General features: G+C 44.4%; 1 protein-coding gene across 3 annotated transcripts in view; it reads left to right on the plus strand.

Annotated features, from left to right (window-relative positions):
- Positions 1-18570, plus strand: part of LOC121947741 (protocadherin-1-like) — a 29059-nt gene extending 10489 nt beyond the window's left edge. For all 3 annotated transcript variants that reach the window (XM_042492842.1, XM_042492843.1, XM_042492844.1), the window contains 2 exons: positions 8770-9601; positions 15287-18570. In XM_042492842.1, coding sequence (XP_042348776.1) covers positions 8792-9601; positions 15287-17536 — 3060 coding nt within the window. In that variant the 5' untranslated portion in view covers positions 8770-8791 and the 3' untranslated portion in view covers positions 17537-18570. The remainder of the gene's footprint in view (positions 1-8769; positions 9602-15286) is intronic.
- The last annotated feature ends 3877 nt before the right edge of the window (positions 18571-22447 follow it).

The raw sequence follows: 22447 nt of genomic DNA on the forward strand, positions 1-22447 counted from the left end.
AGGTAACACAGCGGGGCCGGGCCATTTATTGAGTTTTATCTTCAGTTCTGATTCTGGTTTGAAAAGATCATAAAAAACATGATAATGGAGATTAAACTATTAATTTGCTGCGTTCTTTTTCGTAGTGATTTATAAATCCAGCTCACCCCGCGACTCCTATGTGTTTCCAACTTCTTCTTAGATTTGGGGACTTTTCAAACCCTCTGTGTGATTTTAATTTTAATTAGTGATAGATTTAGCCAGATTTATTCAGACCATATGGGGGAAAAATAGGAAAATACTTAAATATGTTATACTGTACTTCATTCCCATGCATGTTTTCAGTCTTTTGCAACAGTGTGGTCTCCCTCTCTTTGAGCTGTGTTTACATTTATACTGCACACTTTATATTTATTTTAATTAATTTGTTTTGGTCATATAATTTATTTTCATTTTTTAATTGTTTTTGGTTTATTTTTATTGTGATTTTTTTTTCAGCCATTTTCATTTATGGTTTGGGATTTATTTGTTTGGTTTTGGGTGATTTTTACATAATTTTTGGTTACATTTTTATTTGTTTTTTTGGTTGAGTTATACTGGTTGATAAATGCAGAATGTTTCCAAATTCATTTAAGTTTTAACCAAAATTACCCAGATTATAATTTTTTCCATAGTCAGGCAGCCAGAATTTATAGAAAGACTATTTAAATGTTGGACTCCTAGAAGAGCTGTGGAGAGATGTGGAAAAGTTTCTGACTTTAATTTCAGATTAGATTTGAATTTTTATGGTCATTTGTTAAAAAAAAGTATTTCTTTTTACAAAAATGTGACAGCTGGAGAGAAATCTTTCATTTTATTTTTAGATGAGTGGTTGAGGGTGTGTGTGTGTGTGTGTGTGTGTGTGTGTGTGTGTGTGTGTGGAGTAACAGCTCATCCCTCTAATGTAAAGTGCTGTACAGCAGATAAAGTGTGTGTGATGCAGGTGGGACATTAACACGGAGACACATTCTGAATATCAATAGTCACAAACACAAACACACACACACTGGGTGGTAACGGGCCCATCGAGCTGCTTTGTGATGTACAGACGACACACACCCTGTCTCTCTCCTCTGTGTCCTCCATTGTCAGTGTTCGTCTCTCGACCATCCAGAGTCAAACAGTGACTGCTGGCTCTTTACACATGGAAATGTTACTGTCCTCAAACAGCCCTGCACTGTCTTTGTCATGTAACACACACACACACACACACACACACACACACAAAGACCAGCAGCTCGTTGGCCTCTTTGTGCATAAACTTATAAAACACACACACACACACACACACACACAACACACACACACACACACACACACACACACACACATGGTCGGGTGGCTGGTTGGTGAGAAAGTTTGAGACTGTGGGAAAGAGGACGAGCTTGACGATCTCTGGTTCACCCGGGACGTCCCCCCGAGGACACACACACACACACACACACTACATGTGAACAAACATGTCAACAGGACTTTGCTGCACTTTAATTTTTTTTTTTTTTTACTGTTTCCTGACATTCGACCCTGAACTCCAAACTGAGAGCTTTTTTCACAGAGATTCACATGTTCCAGTTTACATTACAGACACAACACTCGCATGTCAGCGGTGAGAAAACACGCTGAATCAGAGCAGCTGGTGTCAATTACATGTGAAACTCATGAAGGAGAACAGGTTACACACTTTATTTTTACAGAGTTTTTCGGTTTTTCCCACAAAATCAGAATCTGTGTTTGGCTGATAACAGGGAGGGGAGCAAATTTACCTTTTTTTAGTCTTGTGTGTCCCTTTTTTTTTATCCTTTGGTGTTCCCTCTCTCTTTTAGAAAAATCTGCGTTCATATGATAACATCGTATGCCTGGCCAGTAGCTGGCGATGAAAGTTTTGTTGCGTTTTCAGGCCCCTAAAATGCCGTCATCATGTGAAGAAAAGGCCAAACTGCAGCAAACGTTAACGTTTCACAGAAGAACCGTTGCCAGCATTTAAAGGACATTTTTCAAAAGGTCGATAAATCTGTGATGTTTCCAAAATCTGATCAAAAGCATCATCCCTTTAACTTTTCTGTCATCAGACAGAACCAGATTTTTGACAATTTTAGAAAAAGTTGGTGTTCAGATGCTTCTGTTTTGGCGATGTTTGGAAACTTTGGCGTTGTCTGCTAAATGCACTTCGCTAGATTTACATAATCTATAAATACGACAACTATCACTTATTTAAAGAGTTTTTCTGCCGACAAAGTGCAGACGTGGTACTGAAGAAGCATCAGCACAACGCAGACGTCTAACGAAAAATCACACATGTAGAAAATGATCTATTGTCACCGTCACGTCCTGACAAAAGTCTGTTTACGGCCGCTGTGACGGCACGGCTCGCTGTTGACCCGTCCTGTTTGGTGTTGTGTTGTCCTGTTTGGTGTTGTGTGTCCTGTTTAGTGTTGTTGTCCTGTTTGGTGTTGTGTGTCCTCTTTGGTGTTGTGTGTCCTCTTTGGTGTTGTGTGTCCTGTTTGGTGTTGTGTGTCCTCTTTGGTGTTGTGTGTCCTCTTTGGTGTTGTGTGTCCTCTTTGGTGTTGTGTGTCCTCTTGGTGTTGTGTGTCCTCTTTGGTGTTGTGTGTCCTGTTTAGTGTTGTTGTCCTGTTTGGTGTTGTGTTGTCCTGTTTGGTGTTGTGTGTCCTCTTTGGTGTTATGTGTCCTCTTTGGTGTGGTGTGTCCTCTTTGGTGTTGTGTGTCCTCTTTGGTGTTGTGTGTCCTCTTTGGTGTTGTGTTGTCCTGTTTTGGTGTGTGTCCTCTTTGGTGTTGTGTGTCCTGTTTGGTGTTGTTGTTGTCCTGTTTGGTGTTGTGTGTCCTGTTTGGTGTTGTGTGTCCTGTTTGGTGTTGTGTGTCCTGTTTGGTGTTGTGCAGACCAACGTTTTGTGTTTTTCGATGGTTCGTCAGCAGACTGGACGTCGGCCAGTAATCAGGGTTGTTTCAGTTCCGTTTCCACGGTGACGTGTGAAATGCCGCGGGGTCAGAGGTCAGAGGTCAGTGGTTTGTGGGTATTTGGCAGCTGTGCAGAAAAATGTGAGAAAAGAAACACACACTTTTACAGTTCAACACACACACACAGTGATTCACATTCATTCAGGGGTAATTAAGTGTGTGTGTGTCCCAGCAGGGAGCGGAGCAGCAAACACTTGAGATAAACAACTGGACAAAAGCAGCGACAGAAACGAGCATTTGCTGCTTTCAGCCTGCAGACTGTCGCTGCATTCACACTCAGACTTTTCATTAGAAAATTCACAGCTGTTGCTACGTTTACGGCTCCGACAGATTCAAATCCCTAAAACAGAGACTTTTGAAAACGCTGTTGACCCTTTTTGGTTTGAAAGCTCTGTAGTTGTGTTGTAGTCTGGACGCGTGGAAATCAAGATTTTTTAACAGTGTCTCAGTTGCTTTTTTGGTATTTGGTCCTTCGTGTGTGGGTAATGTTACTTTGGGTCGATTGTTTGCTTGTTGTGCTCGTGTGCGACCCAAATCTCTTTTGTCAGAGTGGCTGGTGTTTCATTAATGAGGCCGTGTGTCCAATACACACACGATACATCAAATATACCTAAAGTATAAATTCTCATGTTTTTAAAAGGTTCTGGTTTCTCTCTCTCCTTTTGGCTCTCTGCCTCTCACAGACACACACACAGAGCAGGGCTTCTGCAGAGCTCCTGAATATTTATACATTTTTTGACCACGGAGCAAAACTGCGATCTGTAAATACTGTTGATATCTGAAGTGGAGAGCAGTCAGTTTGTTTCCAGCTCGCAGTGGATTTAATCCTCAAACGTCACATTTTACCTTCCTGCTAACATCCAACTGTTGACAGAAAGCTTCAAGTGTTCATTTATAACAATACTTTTACTTATGTACTTACTTTTAACAGTACTTTATTCAACGTAATACTTCATGTAGCATTGTGACAGTATTTTATTAAACTGAGTTATAACAGCAGTTTATGTAACTTTATTTAATGGCAGCAGCTACTTTATTTGTGACTGTAGTTTATAAAATAATTTTGTATTTTAGTCGTTTACAGAAGTTTAGAGGAGATTTCAAAATATTGAGAGTTATATATCGTGTATCAGGATACAGCTTAAAAATATTATAACTAAATATCGTCCAGACCTGGACAGGTGCATGTCGAACTCTGTGCAGGCGGTTTAAAACATATAAAACGTTGATGTCTGCATCAGTGGCCGGTGAAAAGAAGCCGGTCACGTGTTTTGTCCTCTATCACTTCTTCTTCCTCTTCTGGTTCACGGCGGGCGGCAGCTGGCATTTCTGTTAACTCCGTCTTCGGGCGTATTTATCAAACATTTATTATGTGGCTATAGTGAAGGTTATGTTGAGATAATTATCATTTTATCCTCCAGACAGAACTGTGCGTAAAGTTAACGTCCTGCTCACGAGCTTTGTGTTGTTTTGTGTAATAAAACAGAAGAAACGGTGACCCACTCACCCCCTCATAAATAACAAACAGTCCCTGACCTGAACCACTGCGGGAGGCGGACGCGGCGACTTGGAGCACGCTCAGAACGCCGAGTCCAGTTTAAGTCTGACTGAGGTGTTGACATGACCTTCAGGATTTTAAAAGTCCAGATTTAGCCACACTGACACAATAATTCACCTTTTTCCAACATCACGGAGACGGACTGAGCGTGAGGACAGAGCATGGATCTATTATAAATCTGGAGACAGCCATGTGGGCGGAGCCTCGTTCAGTCCTATAAGAGCTGCTCAGTGGCACATCAAGCGGAGAAAACTCTTTTTCCGGGTTGTGTGAAAGTGTAAAATATCCAGATCTACTGGCCCATAGAGCAGTGCAGTAGAGATTAACAGCTGCCTAATGGCGGTCTAAAAAATGTAATCTTGCATCTCTTTTAGGCTTTTCAAATGTTATAGAACCGGATGGCTTACATCCAGACAGGGATACAAGACATTTCACGGGTTTTGATCCTCACAAAAAAATTATTTACTGATTGACGTCTCTTTCACCATGTTAGTCAACGGGGAAAAGTCTTTCTGCGCCGGTGTCATCACGCGACCGACTCATATGCTTTTATTCCACTTTCAGCCACTATATACATTTTGCATTAATGCATGGCGGACTTCAGGGGGCTTGGGACAGAGATGTGGACACTCACGTCTTCAGATTCATCATCTGGCTTGTTGTTGGTTAGACTGTTTTTCGGGTTAAAGTTTATGTTGAAATCACGTCCTTCCTGCTCAGCTGGTTGTGTTGAGACGACATTTAACATTTTTTTAGTTAAAGGAGAGAAAGGTTTGAAATAGTCACTGACTCATCTCGCCATGATACAGCATTCGTTTGTGTGTGTGCTTGTGTGTGTGTGTGTGTGTGGACGAGCAGAGGAGGTGAAGGGTCGCGCAGCGTTAAAATAACGTTATTATGATGTTTTGTGTCGGTTTGTGCGGAGCTGCAGGAAGAGTTCAGACTGTCCATTCACTTCATGTCACCGACTGAATGTGGACAAGACCTGACTTCACTCTGCACGCTGCAGGAGACTTAACAGGCTCCCAACACACAAGCCTCGAGTCCCACACACACACACACACACACACACACACACACACACACACACAGAGTTAACTCGGCCTCGCAGTGGTCAGAGGATGAGGAGGAGGACGACACTGAGACTTCCTGCTCGGCATGCTGGTCCGTGTGTGTGTGTGTGTGTGTGTGTGTGTGTGTGTGTGTGTGTTTGTTCCTCTCCAAATCAAGGACGTGAGTAGAAAAAAAAGCGCTCTCCAGATTAACCCTGTCGACCTGCAGCTGAGAAACTCCTGCAGCACCAAATACAGAGTGTGTGTCTGAGATGAATGAGTGCGGGGAGGGAGAGAGAGAGAGAGAGACGGAGAAAAGAGAGGAAGAAAGAGTTTCTATAAACCACCACCGCCGTCACCGGGCGCCAGGTGAAGAGTCAGACTCTGAGTGAAGCGGCGAGGCCGAATCCAGCCCGTCGCGACGCCTCTGACACGCTCACATATTGTGTTTTATGACTTTGGTTTCATTCATAACAGACTCAGCCTCATTTTACATTTAAAGTGACATTTAAAGCTCTTAAACAGCCTTCGGATCTGACGACCCGACGTGGTGAAATGGAAGTGATGGCAGTGTTTTAAAAACAGTGTCTTTAATAAACTTTGAATTATTACACTTGATTGGCGTGCTGATCCTCCGGTGGCAGCAGGGTCCAAAATTAACGCCCGCCAAACGCCAAATGCAGGCAGGTTTTGTGTTGGGCAAGTAAATCTCAAACGTAAGTACTGAAATAAGGTTCCCATGGTGATGAAAAACACATTTTTTTAGGCCTCGAAAAACCAACAAATCAGTAAAAACCATTGAAAGATTTAGAGAAGTTATGGAGTTTTGTTGTGTGTAATGAAAACATTGCGGTATTTTTCTGTCAACAATCTTCCACGTTGTGTAACATGATTAATGTCTGTAGTTGTTGATGTAACGTAGCCTTCGTGTGCGTCGATGTTCAACGTTTTGTTTGACATCACGTACATGTCTTCATCTTCTCCCCTCATGTGTGTCAGCTGGCTGAAACTATGACGAGACTTTGAATCTGATATGTTTGAATAACGACGGGCAAACACAAAACGTACACTGGATCCTTGAAAAGTCATGGAAAAGTTTTGAAATTCTGCCCGTGATGATGTGTGGGAACCCTGAAATGTTTTCCTAATAAATACGATGGTGAGAGTCTCTGCCATGTTTTGGTGTCTTCGGGACATGGCAGAGACGATGACAGGGACAGCGGTTTTATGATGCATTCAGGTGCAGCTGGTAAACTCTGTAATTTAGACTAAAATGGTCACAAAGATTGTTGAAAGAATATCTATTTTTTCTGTTTTTGTTTGTTGAAACACTTCATTTTTTTTGTTCTTTTACTACAGCATTTTTAACTATTAAATGCTAAAATCAGAACAATATCTCATTCATCTCTACAAAGGCAGATTTTAAAATTCACTAATCTAGTTGTGATCAGCAAACCCCATAATATTCTGTAGTACCTCTGTGATCATTTTCAACTTCTTTGACTGCAGCATTTTAAAAAACGGTACATTCAGACCTGATATGCAGACATTTTGGCCGCTAAAACAGAAGCTTTTCCTCCTTTAAACTCTTGTGATCTGCAGCGTTTATGAGCCTCTTCTGTTCTGTAATAACTGGACTGTAAATCAGCCGCACTCACATCGGTGCGATGAGTCAGAGTCGGCCTGATTCGCTCGCCCTGACCTCCTGTTACTGCTGCTGCTCTCTGTGTGCTCTCCTCCACAAACTCATCACAGCTCAGCATCTGAATTCTGCTCTGCACACAAAGACAGCTGCACACATTCGTACGCGTGCAGATCTGAGCTTCCACCATTGCAACGTGCAGATAAAAACTCAGTGCTGCAAATAACGCAGTATCGGGTAGTATTGAGACTTTTCCATTCAAAATATACCTGCATCTGATCCTTTTTGTGCTCACATCTATAAAAATAAGATTTTTGCTGGCAGCCAATCGCAGCAGGTGTAGTTTGACTTGATCAGTTGATTGATATTTAGCATTATCCGTATCCGTGTTTTATTGATAAATTTAATTAATTAAAAGTGCAAAGCAAGCATCTGCATGGGGAGAACTTTTACTTTGTACTTTGTTTATTCATTTATTTTCTATTTCAAAAAGTTGCAGGGAACTTTCTGTATTTGATGTTGAAAGTTTCAGTTTCGATTAAATATTTTGTTAAAAGCATTTAAACAAAGTTTTGAGATGGAGTTTGTTAAATTTCAAATTCTAATTGTTGACATGAAGATTTTCATTTTAAAGTAAAAAAAATATAATATCAGTTCAGAATAACAATTAATAATCTGTAATCTGTAACAGTATTGGACCCGAAAAACCATAATCGGTCAGCCTCTAATCGGCTCATTACTGCAGCAGCGACAGTCTGAAGTCGAGCGCCGTGTGTTTGACGGAGTTGACGGTTGTGACAGTTACACGGTTGTGACACATATGGCGGTAAAAATGAAGGCAAAACGTGGAAAGATTATTTCAGAAATAAACATTTCACAGAAGTGAACGCTTCCATTGACATGACGGTTTATTAAATGAAGTATTCTCTGCTATCGATGTCACTTTAAGAGTACTGCTGTTGTAGTTTTTTGAAACGATACCCAGCTCAATGTGCAGACGATGAAATTATACATCGTATGGATAAATGACTTTCGGTAGGTCTTAAATAAGCTTTGAATGATTGCGCTTGATTGGTGTGCTGATCCTCCGCTGGCAGCAGGGTCCAAAACGAACACCCACCAAACCCCAAATGCAGGCAGACTGTCTCAAAACATGAGCCGGTGTGTGCGGACGGAGGACGAGAGTTTCAGTTTCTGCATAGGTCTGTCCTTCCATTCAGAATAAAACAACTTTCAGAGTCTCTGGGACTCTCGCTGGCGTCCCGTTCCCTCTCGCTGCTCCTTCTCAGTATTTTTGGTGGCGTGTCGCTTGCAGCGGCGCTTGGCTTCGTCTTCCTGTCAGAGCGTTGGAGTGGCAGCAGGAGGAAGTCATCACTCTGTGCTGCTCGCCGCTCGCCAGGTCTGAATCCACGCCATCCTCAGGACCTGCAAATAAGTGTTTGGGACAGTGTCCCGAGGAGACGGATTCGACAGTCTGCTCCTGGTGGCGTTCTCACAGATCTGTTCTCTCTCTCTCTTTCTTTCAGAGCGGTGCTGTCAGCCGGAGACATGGCGGCTCTGAGGCGGGAGGTCCAGCTGTTTCTGGTAGTCGTCCTGCTGGTCTCCTGCGGCGCCGCACCCACAGACATCCTGTATCGGGTTCCTGAGGAGCAGCCGCCCAACACGCTGATCGGCAGCCTGGCGGCGGACCAGGGCCTGCCCGACACCGGACACCTCTACAAGCTGGAGGTGGGCTCGCCGTACCTGCGTGTGGACGGCAAAACAGGCGACATCTACACCACGGAGATCCCCATCGACCGCGAGACGCTGCGGGACTGCCGCAACCTGTTCGAGGGTGACAAGTGCTTCCTGGAGTTCGAGGTGTCGATCACAGACATGGTAAAGGGCATCGGCTCGGGGCCGCGGCTCATCGAAGGCCGCATCGAGGTACAAGACATCAACGACAACACGCCACAGTTCTCCTCGCCCATCCTCACCCTGTCCATCCCCGAGAATACACACATTGGCGCCCTCTTCTCCATCCCCATGGCCACCGACAGGGACTCCGGCGCCAACGGCGTAGCTGAGTACTCGCTGAGCACCGGGCCCGACGCCGACCAGCTCTTCAGCCTGCAGGTCGCCGTGGATACGGACGAGAAGCTGCCTCAGCTGGTCATCATGGGCAACCTGGACCGCGAGAAGAAGGACTCGTATGACCTGAACATCCGGGTGGTGGATGGCGGGAAGCCAGCGAGGGCGAGCAGCGCTCTGCTGCGAGTCACCGTCACCGACCAGAACGACAACGCACCAAAGTTCGAGAGGAACCACTACGAGGCCGACCTGCCCGAGAACAGCCCGCAGGGACACTCCGTACTGCAGGTCAGCACTCACACACAGACACACTGAACACACACACACAAACAGAAATCATCAGATGTCGTGCGTATCATAAGATGACCTGCGTATCGTAAGATGACGTGCGTATCATAAGATGACGTGCGTATCATAAGATGACGTGCGTATCATAAGATGACGTGCGTATCGTAAGATGACATTCGTATCATAAGATGTCGTGCGTATCGTCAGATGACGTGCATATCGTCAGATGACGTGCGTATCATCAGATGACGTGTGTATCGTAAGATGACGTTCGTATCGTAAGATGACGTGCGTATCATAAGATGACGTTCGTATCGTAAGATGACGTGCAAATCGTAAGATGACATTTATATCATAAGATGTCGTGCGTATCATAAGATGTCGTGCGTATCATCAGATGACGTGTGTATTGTAAGATGACATGCGTATCGTAAGACAACGTTCGTATCGTAAGATGACGTGCAAATCGTCAGATGACATTCGTATCGTAAGTTGACGTGCGAATCGTCAGATGTCGTGTGTATTGTCAAACGCTCCCACAACATTGTCTAACCTTACCTTCAAGTTTTAATGATTGATCAACATTTTAAGGATCTTTATCATTTCAGATAATGTTCCTGAGGTTAAATAAGCCGTAACATTTGAGCTGCGACACTATTGTGATGTGTTGGTGATGTTGAGAGGTGACAGATCAGAGAATGTTCTTATATGAAATGTTCCCACAATGTTACATGAGAAGAAAGGAAGAACGTTTTATTGTGAAATCAGATTACACAACATTTTTTAATGAAAATGTAATGTGATATATCAACAAGAAAAAAACAATTTTAACATTTTTTGATGTTTAGAGAGAATGTTACATGAACCTAAAGAAAAACGGCTACTGAAATTGTCACTCAAACATTGCATTGGTTGCACTCTAACATTCTCAGAACGTTTTTAGAACCAAAGATGAGTTGGTGTTAAAGAAGTATGTGAGAGAAACAAGCGTCAGCTGCTGTCTTTAATCTGAACCTCTGAGTCTGGACTCAACACAAAGCTTCAGTTAAAGTGCTCATATGCAGGTTTATCATTCAGACCCTGCTCCAGGTGCTTCTTCCAGATCACTGACTCAGATAATTCACTTAAACCGGACCTGTGAAGGGACTTCAGGTTTAATGTGAATAAATCTGTTTATTCTCTTTTTTTCAGTGATGGCTGAAGTGATCATAAGAACCATGAAAAAAAAAGTTAACTATATAGAAATGAATAGATAATATGAAATAAAATAATATGAAATATAATGTAATATAATACAGTACAATGCAATACAATAAAATCAAATATGATGCAATAAAATAAAATAAAATAAATCAGCCATGGTCCCAACACATATGTTTTCTCTTTCCAAACAGAGTCAGATCACATGGAGCCGGTCAGGTGGTGGCCGGAGGTCCATGAAAGGCTCCCGTGTTTTCAGAAACCAAATTAAGTTTGAAGGTTTCAGTGTTCAAGACGTAAAGTTTCCCTCAAAATGTTGTTTAAACGGACTGAATGTTGGCGGGTTTATTCTCTTTTTAAACACCTGATCAGTGAGCATTTAGGTGAATGTTTAAGGCCTTCAGATTTCACCTTAAGGTGGGTTGAAGGGGAAATCTTCAGTTGTGTTTCACATTAAAGTTCAGCTCAGGATGCAGGAGCTGCTCCTCCACAGCGTTTCCCGTTCAGCGACCCTGACGGCAGCGAGGGAACCTTTTGTCCCTGTGGGTGAAACGCTGCAGGAGAACACGGCGGGCTGCACAGAACACGCTGCTCAATTATCCGTACGGACAGATGGTGCGTTGGAGGTGAAGCGGGGCGTGGGATCTCCGTGTGTAGTCACATATTAACACGGATTCAACTTCACCTTTGCACTGCGGGGGGGGGGGGTGTCAGAGCAAACAACAAATACACCTCTCTGTATCCTCCTCCTCCTCGTCCTCGCCAAGTGCGACCAACCAGCCTTCAGCGTGGCGTGCATGACTTAATCTGAGTCAGTCATGAGATTATCCACAGGGCTTATTGGTATTATTGCTCCGGATGTGGCTCAATGCATTTCAGAGAGCCGCAGAATTCATTTCACTTAACGTGCGTTTGAGGAGCGACGCCGACCCGCTTCAACCGTCCGCTGCGTTTTTTAAATTTTAACCTGTTTGCTTCTAAATCAAGAGTTTAGATTTTCTTTCCACAGGTGTCATGTTGTTTCAGATTTAATGAGCCAAAAACATTAATTATTGAAACTCTTCATTTCTTGAGAACATTGGCTTGATTTCTTTCAATTATTTGGGAAGAGCGCAACAAGCAACTTAATGAGAAATGACCCCCCCCCAAAAAAGGTTAAAAGTTAAAAGTTACAAAAACATTACCTTAAAATAAGAACAAAGAAAGTGACCCCACTTTTTTTAAAAAATCTGTTAAATATTTACATAATTATGAAAATTATAAATATATAAATATAAATTTTCCTCACATTTCATTCAAATGTTGCTCTTACTCCTGATTGGTGCGCAGAATCATGTGACATCAGCGCCCACGTCAGACCAGCTGATAAAACCACCCAGAAGTCTCCGAAATCTCTCCTGAGAAACAAACTCAACAGAAACTCAGAGAGAAATCAAGTTTTCAGAGTTGAATGGACTAATAATCGGAGGATTTCTCTGACTGATTCATTAGATGAAAACCTGTCACACTTTTCCTCCTGCATTATTATTACTATTATTATTATTATTACTTTTATTATTATTATTACTATTATTGTTATTATCTCCTCTCACATGAAGCAGCTCTTTTAAACCAGACTCAGAGGCTGAACAATCATTGAGAATATTGATTTTCTCTAATGACTAACAGCCAAAAGAAGACCATAAACACATTAAATATCACTCAGTAAGATCCATTAAAAAGAGGCAGCAGAAAACTCTGAACCGCCGTCTGATTTTAATGTTTTAGTCAACAAACTGCAGAATCTGAGGGCCTTTTTTAACAAATATTCAGGAGAAATGAGAGGTTTTTGAACGCTGTGAAACCTGCAGAGAGTCACGTCTCGCTGTCAGAAACCAGTAGGTGTTGCTGGTTAATGTTTAACTGGGAGATAAACGGGTTTTGTTTGGCTGGACGGAGCGCGGCGGCCTTGGAGAGCAGCCGGCTGAGCTCGGCCTCATCACAGCGGCTCGACTCTTGTTCGATACACAATTCTCAGAAGCTGTCAATAATTCACCGCTGTTTGGTGATGTCTGCCGCTTAAAGCCACGCCGCGGGAAAGGAAATCAATGAGCGGGAGAAATTATCATTTCACTTTCATGCTTTCTTTAACCTTAACCTCTGCGACGTGAGTCAGTGACTTCCACGCTCAGCGTCTGGGCTCCGGCCCGTCACAGTCTGTGATCAGAGCAGCAAAGCAGATATTTATTATGTGTGGTCTGTGTCAGAAAGAAAATCCTCCACAGAGACTCTGTGGGCTGCTTTAACCTCTGAAACGCCGATCTCCTCCTTAAATCTTTCATTAAATGTTCATACGTTGATAATGATATTACACCGAGGGAAACGTTACAACCGCCCGCTGCGTCTCTTTATGGCCAATTAAAGGGAAAAACTTTGTTTTCTTTCTTTTTTTGTTAAATCCCCAATTCTCAGGTTGATCTAAATATTTGAAACCATCAGTTTTCTTTCAAGAGCAACTTGGTAAAATGTGGCCCACAAATTGCAAGAAATTGAAAGAAAATTACCCCAAAAAAATAGCTGTAAAAGAAGAGGGCAGTGGGCTGGAGAGATATCTCAAAAATAGAGAAAATGTCCACAAAACTATATTTTGAATTTGAACATGTTATATGTTAAATTATGATACGGAAAAAAATATTGTTTTTTGTTTTTTTTTTAAATGCAACTTGTTTAGGTCATTTTCTTGTTCATTTAATATACAATTATTTCCAGATCAAAATTGATTAGATTTACTCCGCACAGGTCGTATGTTGCAGTCAGCTGCTGCAGTTATCGAAGCATTTTAATGCTGAGAGCGTTCAAACAAGAGGCTGACAGCTTTTTATAGTTTATTTATATTTTTATATTATTTGATTTTTTATATATTTTTATATATAATCTCAGTGACTCTACATGAACAGCAGTTAACATTAATACCATATTACACATACATGTGATCAAAAATTGATACATGATACATTTAATACATGAATTAATATAAAGTTTCTTCCCGTTTGATCAAACATTGATTTCCCTCCGTGTTTGTGCGTTTGTGACGTGGCGTCGGCGCCTCGTGCTGTAAAGTCAGCGTGTTGTCAGTGTCAGTTTTCTGGCTGCTGCAGAGTTCACAGTTTGCTGCAGCTAACAGACGCAGAAACTCAAATGTGACTCTACTAAAAGTCAATGAGAGCTACGAGGAACAAAATAACCAAATATATCATTTTTACCGTCAGTCGATGATGCTGTTTCCGTGATTTCTGACATTTCTGCTGAAACGTCACACAAACCTCACAACTCAACCCTTCAGGTATCATCGAAATTTCCCAATTTCTCACTCTGAGTTACAACTTTTGAGGTTCATGTGCTCAGAACTCATAAATACAATATTTCGGAGGAACATGTGAAGGCAGCATTAGACTTCCTTGCGCAAATTTAATCTTCTATCAGTCTTCTTATCGAACTTTTGGCAAGAAAATTAATGACTGCATTTCCCAAAATGTCAAAGCATACCTTTAAAAACAGTTGGCATCTCCTCTGGATTTTGGTTCTTGTGTCCTTGACCCTAAAAACTTGAGTTTTATTGTTTGTTTAAATCTCCACAGGCTGATTCCTCTTCCTGTGTTATTTTTTGAAGAAACCAGTATTTTCAGGAGTTAAATTTTTAGGAGATAATTTAGTGCCGGCTTGGCTCACGTCCCAGTTGTGCTTTAAAGGAATAATGGCCTTAAAGTTTAAAAAGCCTAATTACATTAGTGTAAGTCCCGAGTGAAGCGTGCAGAAAACGCTGAAGCAGCAGCACCTGGGACATTTAAATCAGCTGTTCAACAACTCCTTCGTTTAAAGCTGCACAGCGACCTACTTTCCTCCGCCGCCGCCGCCACCATCGCCACAGCATCCAGTGAATGCAATTACGAAGTATCGGATGTGCAGATAGAAATACGTCCTAATGAGTGATACGCTGCCCGCTAATTGACTAATTTCCTCCATTTGCTTTAGGTCTGGCGGTACGCAGGCGTCTCCAGTCTGATGGCGGTCCGTCCTCTCAGCTCGTAATGGGCCGCGAGGAGCCGCTCTGACAATGAGAGCGACATTAACATTCACTCATCTGCTCATTAGACGCCGTTGACCCGCTGCATGGCCGTTAGATGTTGTTGTGTGGGCGTGGGCGCTCGGCTTTGATCGTCTATTATGTTTCAGCTGAAAAACGACATCAGAAAACACAACAGACCGACTGCAACTCTGCAGGAGGAAGTACATAAACATTCAGGTGTAATGAAGGTTAAATTAAATATACTGATTCCATAACGAGCAACTATGAACTGACAGAAATTAATTTGGGAGCTAAAATCAAAACTTTTATGATGAATCTGCCTCACATGCGTCCATGAAAACAGGGAAGAGGACAGAGAATTAGACAGACTTAAACTGTGAAGGTGTTAGAAGGTAATCGTCTTGTTTTTGTCCGCATAGGTCCGAGCCAACGACGCCGACACCGGAAACAACGGAGAGATCGACTACAACCTCCACCAGGCATCGGAGACGGTCCAGAGGCTGCTGCGCATCGACCGCTCTACGGGCATCATCTACGTGAAGGGCCTGGTGGACCGCGAGGAGGAGAACTTCCTCAAGTTCTTCGTGGTCGCCAAAGATCGAGGACCGAACGCCAAGACCGCCAAAGTTCTGGTGACCATTAACGTTAAGGACCAGAACGATAACGCGCCCGCCATCGAGATCCGCGGCATCGGCCTAGTGACGCACCAGGATGGCGTGGCCAACATCTCCGAGGACATGCCCATCGGCACGCCAGTGGCGCTGGTCCAGGTGTCAGACCGTGACGAGGGGGAAAATGCAGTGGTGACGTGTGTGGTCGCCGGTGACGTCCCATTTCAGCTCCGACCCGCCAGCGAGTCAGCCAACGATCGCAAGAGGAAGTACTTTCTGCAGACGACGACCCTGCTGGATTACGAGCGCGTGAAGGATTACAGGATTGAAATCGTAGCTGTGGATTCTGGGAACCCGGCGCTGTCCAGCACCAACTCCCTTAAAGTGCAGGTTACGGACATGAACGACAACACGCCAAACTTCTCCCCCGCCATGCTGGAGGTGGACTTTGCAGAGGGCAACCAGCCGGGCGACAAGGTGCTGGACGTTATGGCGACAGACGCCGACAGCGGCACCAACGCAGAGCTGGCCTACAACATCATCGAGGTGTCCGCCTCACGGCTCTTTGATATTGACACCAACACCGGTGAGGTCCGAGTGAAGAACCTGCTGGACCGCGAGGAGACGGAGCGGTACGAGTTCCGTGTGGCAGCGGCGGATAAGGGCGTTCCCAGCAAAACCGGCACCGCCACGGTGGTGATTAACGTCCTGGACCGCAACGACAATGACCCCAAGTTCATGCTGAGCGGCTACAGCTTCTCTGTCAACGAGAACATGCCGCCACTCAACCCGGTGGGCGTGGTTACCGTCACTGATGCCGATAAGGGTGAGAACGCCAGAGTGCGGCTCTTTGTGGAACCCGATAACGGCAAGTTTGTGATCCAGAATGGTACGGGTACCATCCTGTCCAGCATCTCCTTCGACCGCGAGAAGGAGAGCACCTACACCTTCCGTCTGAAGGCCGTGGACGCCGGCGACCCGCCTCGATCCTCCTACGTAGGTGTGACCATAAACGTGCTGGACGAGAACGATAATGCCCCCTATGTGACCAAACCAGCCAACTCCTCCTACACTTACATGTCGCCCGTCACACCGCCGGACACCAGTGTGGAGGTGGTGGAGGCCGAGGACATCGACTCCGGACCCAACGCGGAGCTGGTCTACACCATCACCGGCGGCAACCCGTACGGCCTGTTCCACATCTCGCCGAGCAGCGGGGAGATCACGCTGGTGCAGGAGTTCACTGGCAAGCACAACGGGCTGCACCGCCTGGTGGTCAAGGTCAGCGACAAGGGCAAGCCTCCCCGCCACACCACCGCCCTCGTCCACGTCTTCGTCAACGACACCAAGTCTAATGTGTCCCTGATCGAGGCGCTGGTAGGACACAGCCTCTACACGCCGCTGGACCGCGACATCGCTGGAGACCCCAATTACGCCCTCGCTCAGCGCAGCAACATCCTGTACGGCAGCTTGGCGGGGATCGCCGGCGTCATTCTGGTCATTGTAGCGGTGGTGGTCATCCGACACCGGCTGCAGAAGGACACGAAGAGCGGCTACCAGGCCGGCAAGAAGGAGAGCAAGGACCTGTACGCGCCCAAGCAGGGCCCCAAAAACGGCAAGGGCAAGAAGAGCAAGAAGGGGAAGGCCCCGAAACCGGCGAAGCCGCTTGAGGAGGACGAGGAGGCGAGCCTACAGAAGGGCCTCAAGTTCAACCTCATCAACGACAACGTCAATGACAGCCCCCGAATCCACCTGCCCCTCAACTACCCGCCGGGCAGCCCCGACCTTGGGCGCCACTACCGCTCCAACTCGCCGCTCCCCTCCATCCAGCTGCAGCCGCAGTCACCCTCCGCCTCCAAGAAGCACCAGGCCGTGCAGGACCTGCCCGCCACCAACACCTTCGTGGGGACGGGCGACAACAACTCCACGGGCTCCGACCAATATTCGGATTACAGCTACAAGGCCAACCCGCCCAAATACAGCAGCAAACAGGTAGGAGAGTACGCAAACACCGCCATGTACCACAGGGACATCTATTGGACCAACCGGGTGTGGTAGTCACACGGGACGCCGCCGCCGTCCTCCACCAGAGCTGCACTGATTCACAAACTGTTTTTGTTTTGGTTTGTTTTGTTCACCTTTATGTTCAGTTTTATTTTGTTTGGTCACATGACGGGATAGACCAAATATGGGCTGACGATATTTAACGACCCCGACACGAACTCTGACAAGAACGAGCCGCGGGGGCGTTTTCACAAACTGTCACGATATTCCGTTCCTGCTCCACCTTAAAATGATTGATTCTTACAGTATTTGATTTTTGGAATATTACAAGATATTTTCCAGAAAAAATTGAAACATTTTGGGCATATTTTGGTTAAATGAAGGTGAGTCCCATATGGGTCTATCCTCTGTTTATTTTCTGTTCCACCTTTTTTTCCACTGTGGGTCAAATGAAGGTTTTTATGAGTTTTTGTTTCTGTGACGTGCTGCTTGAGTCTGAGTGTGGAGGCTTGAAAGCGGCTCTTTGTGCTCGGATGTTGAAGTGTGACAAAGACGAGTGACTGCGAGCTTTTCCTTTTTTATTGTTTCTGGGCTTTTCTTTGTGCGGCTCAGCTGCACTCTTCCAACCAGTTTGGACCAATTTGAGGTAATTTGGCTCGGAGCAGGAGCCAGGCAGAGGGGCGGGGGGGGGGGGGGGTTGTAAAAAAGGAAAAGGTACACTGAGACTAAAAACGAGCATTTCTTCACCTCCGCACCTCCTGTCAGCTCGGCTGAAATACCACTTTTAATTTTGCCGTGTTCCCAATCAGCCGGGTTTAAAAGTCAATTGTTTGCACAGATTAATGGCAGGTAATTTTCCAGGCGCCCGCTTTCGCCTTCTTTTTTTACCCAGAGTGCCTTGCTCTACTCTATTTAATGTACAAAAGGGTGGTTGGGGGGGTGGGGGGGGGGGTCATTAAGAGCGTGATGGTGACGAGCATTCACGCCACGTCAGCTGTTTTTGTGAAAAGTCACTGTGAACCCGAGACAATCGTAGAGATGTTTGATTTCTGTTTTTATGTTCATGTGTGTCACCGCGCGCGCGCGTGTGTGTGTGTATGTGTGTGTTTAACAGGGCATTTCACACCCTAAAGACTCACCAAAGACTCTCACACACACACACACACTCACACTCACAGGGCTGCATGTTCATGGTCATCACCATGGTGAAGTGTCCGTGGACGCCGCGGAGCGGACGTCACTCTTCATATTCACACGTCATGTCAACACGTGTTCACTGTTTGTTTGTTTTTTACAGAGAAAATAAACATGTTGCTTCCATGTTGAAACGGCGCTCTCTGTGCATTCACTGGGTGGTCCAAGGGGGCGGGGTCACACACATGGGCGGAGTCACACACACACGGGGCGGGGTCCCAAATTCACTTTTTGACTCAACAGGCGAGGAACAATAAGCCAGCAGCAGACCGGCAGCACGTGAGTTCAGTTTATTTCAAACATCCGTATTTATAAATGTCTGGATTTAGTTTATTTGGACTGAAAATGATCACAGAGGGACTTTTAACCCTTTGAAACCAGAGCAAATACGTTTCAGTTTTTGCAACAAGAACAAAGAAACAAGTAGCTAAACAAGACATGGTCCCAAAATTACAAATGATATTTGCAGAAAAATTACAAGAACAATTCTTGAGAATAAATAAATGCAATTAAAAAGTAAACAAAAGGTACTGAAAATGTTATATATGTTATATTTATATATATATATATATATATATATATATATATATATAATTTGATTTTTATTTAATATAATTTTAAATATATGAATGTAGTTTTCTTGACAAAAAGACAAAAAATTAAATTAAAGGTAAAAGGACACCACAGGAGAGAAAGTCAAACTGCAAACTCACACACACACACACACACACACACACACACACACACACTGAGGTCAGTGAGCAGGTGCTGAGCTGTCGGGGTCAAAGGTCAGAAATCACTCAGAAACTGTTAATAACACCAGAGACTGACGAGGTCAAAGGTCAATGAGGTCATCATCTTCATCTTCATCTTCATCATCAGGAGCCACATTAACAGTCCGCCAGCCTCCCTCCTGCTTTTACGCTGACCAACTCGGCTGTCTCTATGGTAACACAACCACCGTGTGTGTGTGTGTGTATGTGTGTGTGTGCTGATTCATACCCCCCCCCCCCCCCCCCCCCCCCCCCCCCCCCCCCCCCCCCCAATCCAAGACAATCCCTCCTTCTATGGAGAGCTCTGCCCTTTCAATGAAGAGACTTGTGTGTGTGCGCGCGTGTGTGTGTGTGTGTGTGTGTGTGTGTGTGTGTGTGTGTGTGCAGCAGACTCAGTTTCATGTTTCCATGTAAACAGTCAGAAAAAGGTCAAAGTGTTTCTCTGATCCTTCTCTCTTTTTAAAGTTTTTTTTTTTTTTTCGAACCTTTTTACCTGAAAGTTTTGGAAAAAGTCATGAAATTTAATTTCACTTAGCTTAAGAAAAAATATTTTTTCTTTAAAAATCACCAGAATTCTGGCTAAAATCTTTAAAAAACTACCAAATTTGAATAACATAAAAAAAAAGCCCTTTAAAACCTTTTTTTTTAAATGTAAAAACATCAAATTGTTTTTAAAGAAAAACTAATAAAAGAAAAAAAAAAAACCCCTCAAACCTTAATTTTTTAAAGATCTTTACCATAAAAACTTTCACAGGAATAGTATTGAAAAAAAAAATTTAATGAAATAAATTGGATTATTTTTTTCTTTAGAAACTGCCAAAAACTTGTGTCTCTGTTGTTTGGACTTCCTGTGTCTCTGCCGTCTGGCTCTGTAATGGTCCGTCCATTAGCCGCAGCGCTAGCAGCCTTTTTCCTCCACAGAAAATTACAGTGATTCACTGCAGCAGCTACAAATGTAGCGAGGACACAGAGACACACGGACATGAGACAGACTCAGCTCAGACGACGGACTGAAACAGTGAAATGTGTCTGTACTGAGACGCTCCTGCAGCTGGAGACATTTAGAGTGATGGGGAGGACAGTTTTTAGTCTCACCTTGTCTTATTGCAGAGCAGGACGCTCTGTGTGTCTCTTTTCTGTCCAAACATCTCAACAGTTTCTTGATATTTAGTCCACAGAAAAACACGAGACGACTTTACGGTAGTGCTGTGGTGTCGCAGCAGCGTCCCCGTGTTCTGTCCCGCTCAGGTGTCTTGTCCCGCTCAGATGTGTGTGTTTTCACAGGTTAGAACAGGTACGACGGAGACATGAAGCTGTGTCTGTCTCTGGTCACAAAGGACCTTTTGTCCCACTGAACAGTCTCATTATTTCCCTCTAAAACACACATTCCTGAACACCAACATCACTCTGCACCACCTAATCCTGTGTGTGTGTGTGTGTGTGTGTGTGTGTGTGTGTGTGTGTGTGTGTGTGTGTGTGTGTGTGTGTGTGTGTGTGTGTGTGTGTGTGTGTGTGTGTGTGTGTGTGTGTGTGTGTGTGTGTGTGTGTGTGTGTGTGTGTGTGTGTGTGTGTGTGTGTGTGTGTGTGTGTGTGTGTGTGTGTGTGTGTGTGTGTGCTAACAGACAGGGACGGGTTCTCCGTAGGTTCAGCTGTCCCCCTCTGTTTAGAGACCGTCATGTCTGAGTGAAGTCTACTGCTGCAGGATGATCGAGCTCCAATCAGACTGAAGTTGTTTCAGATTCACTACAAAGATACAAAGAGACACAGATAACTACAAGAGAGGACAAAACCACCACAAAGAGACACAAAACAGCTTCAAATAGGTACAAAACTACTATGAAATGACCACAGACAGACATAGAAATACCTCACAAAGACACAATCATGACTACAAAAAGACCCATAACAGCCACATAGACAGAAGGACAACAGAGACACAACAACTACAAAGAGACACAAAACAACAGCTGAAAGACACAAACTTACTACAAAGAGACATAAAATAATTACAAAAAGACACAAACAACTACATATGGACACAAAATTACCTCAAAGTCTGTGTTGCTCGTCTGAAGGAGACGTGAAGGGGCCCTTTGTGTATCTGTGCCCGGGGCCCATTTATGATACGGCCCTGAGTGTACTGCAGTACAGAGCGCAGTATTTCCCTCTGAGTGTACTGCAGTACAGAGTGCAGTATTTCCCTCAGAGTGTACTGCAGTGCAAGGTGTAGTATTTCCCTCTGAGTGTACTGCAGTACAGTGCATTCTTCTGAGTGTACTGCAGTACAGAGTGCAGTATTTCCCTGAGTGTACTGGAGTACAGAGTGCAGTATTTCCCTTTGAGTGTACTGCGGTACAGAGTGCAGTATTTCCCTCAGAGTGTACTGTAGTACAGAGTGCAGTACAGAGTGCAGTACAATGTAGTATTTCCCTCTGAGTGTACTGCAGTAGTGCATACTGCAGTACAGAGTGCAGTATTTCAGTATCAAGAGTGTACTGCAGTACAGAGTGTAGTATTTCCCTCTGAGTGTACTGCAGTACGGTGCAGTATTTCATTCTGAGTGTACTGCAGTACAGAGTGCAGTATTTCCCTCAGAGTGTACTGCAGTACAGAGTGCAGTATTTCCCTCAGAGTGTACTGCAGTACAGAGTGCAGTATTTCCCTCTGAGTGTACTGCAGTACAGAGTGCAGTATTTCCCTCTGAGTGTACTGCAGTATGAGTATGAAACAGTAGCACAAAAAGAAAATGAAAATACTAGAGTAGAGTACCTCAGAGTAGTACCAGAGTAAAGTACTCTGTAGTAACAGTCCTCTGAATGTGGGTTCTTTCATTTTCAGTGTATTTAAAGACGTTCTTCAGAGAACCAGAAGAACCCTCAGTCTCTCTCTCTGTCTGAGTCTATCTCGGTCGCCCCCTCAGGGCCCCGATCCTGCTGGAGCCACCGAGACGCCTCTGAGATCACTGAGTGTGTGTGTGAGTGTGTGTGTGTGTGAGTGT

Source organism: Plectropomus leopardus, chromosome 9 (genome assembly GCF_008729295.1).
Source record: "Plectropomus leopardus isolate mb chromosome 9, YSFRI_Pleo_2.0, whole genome shotgun sequence".
NCBI classification, from domain to species: Eukaryota; Metazoa; Chordata; class Actinopteri; order Perciformes; family Serranidae; genus Plectropomus; species Plectropomus leopardus.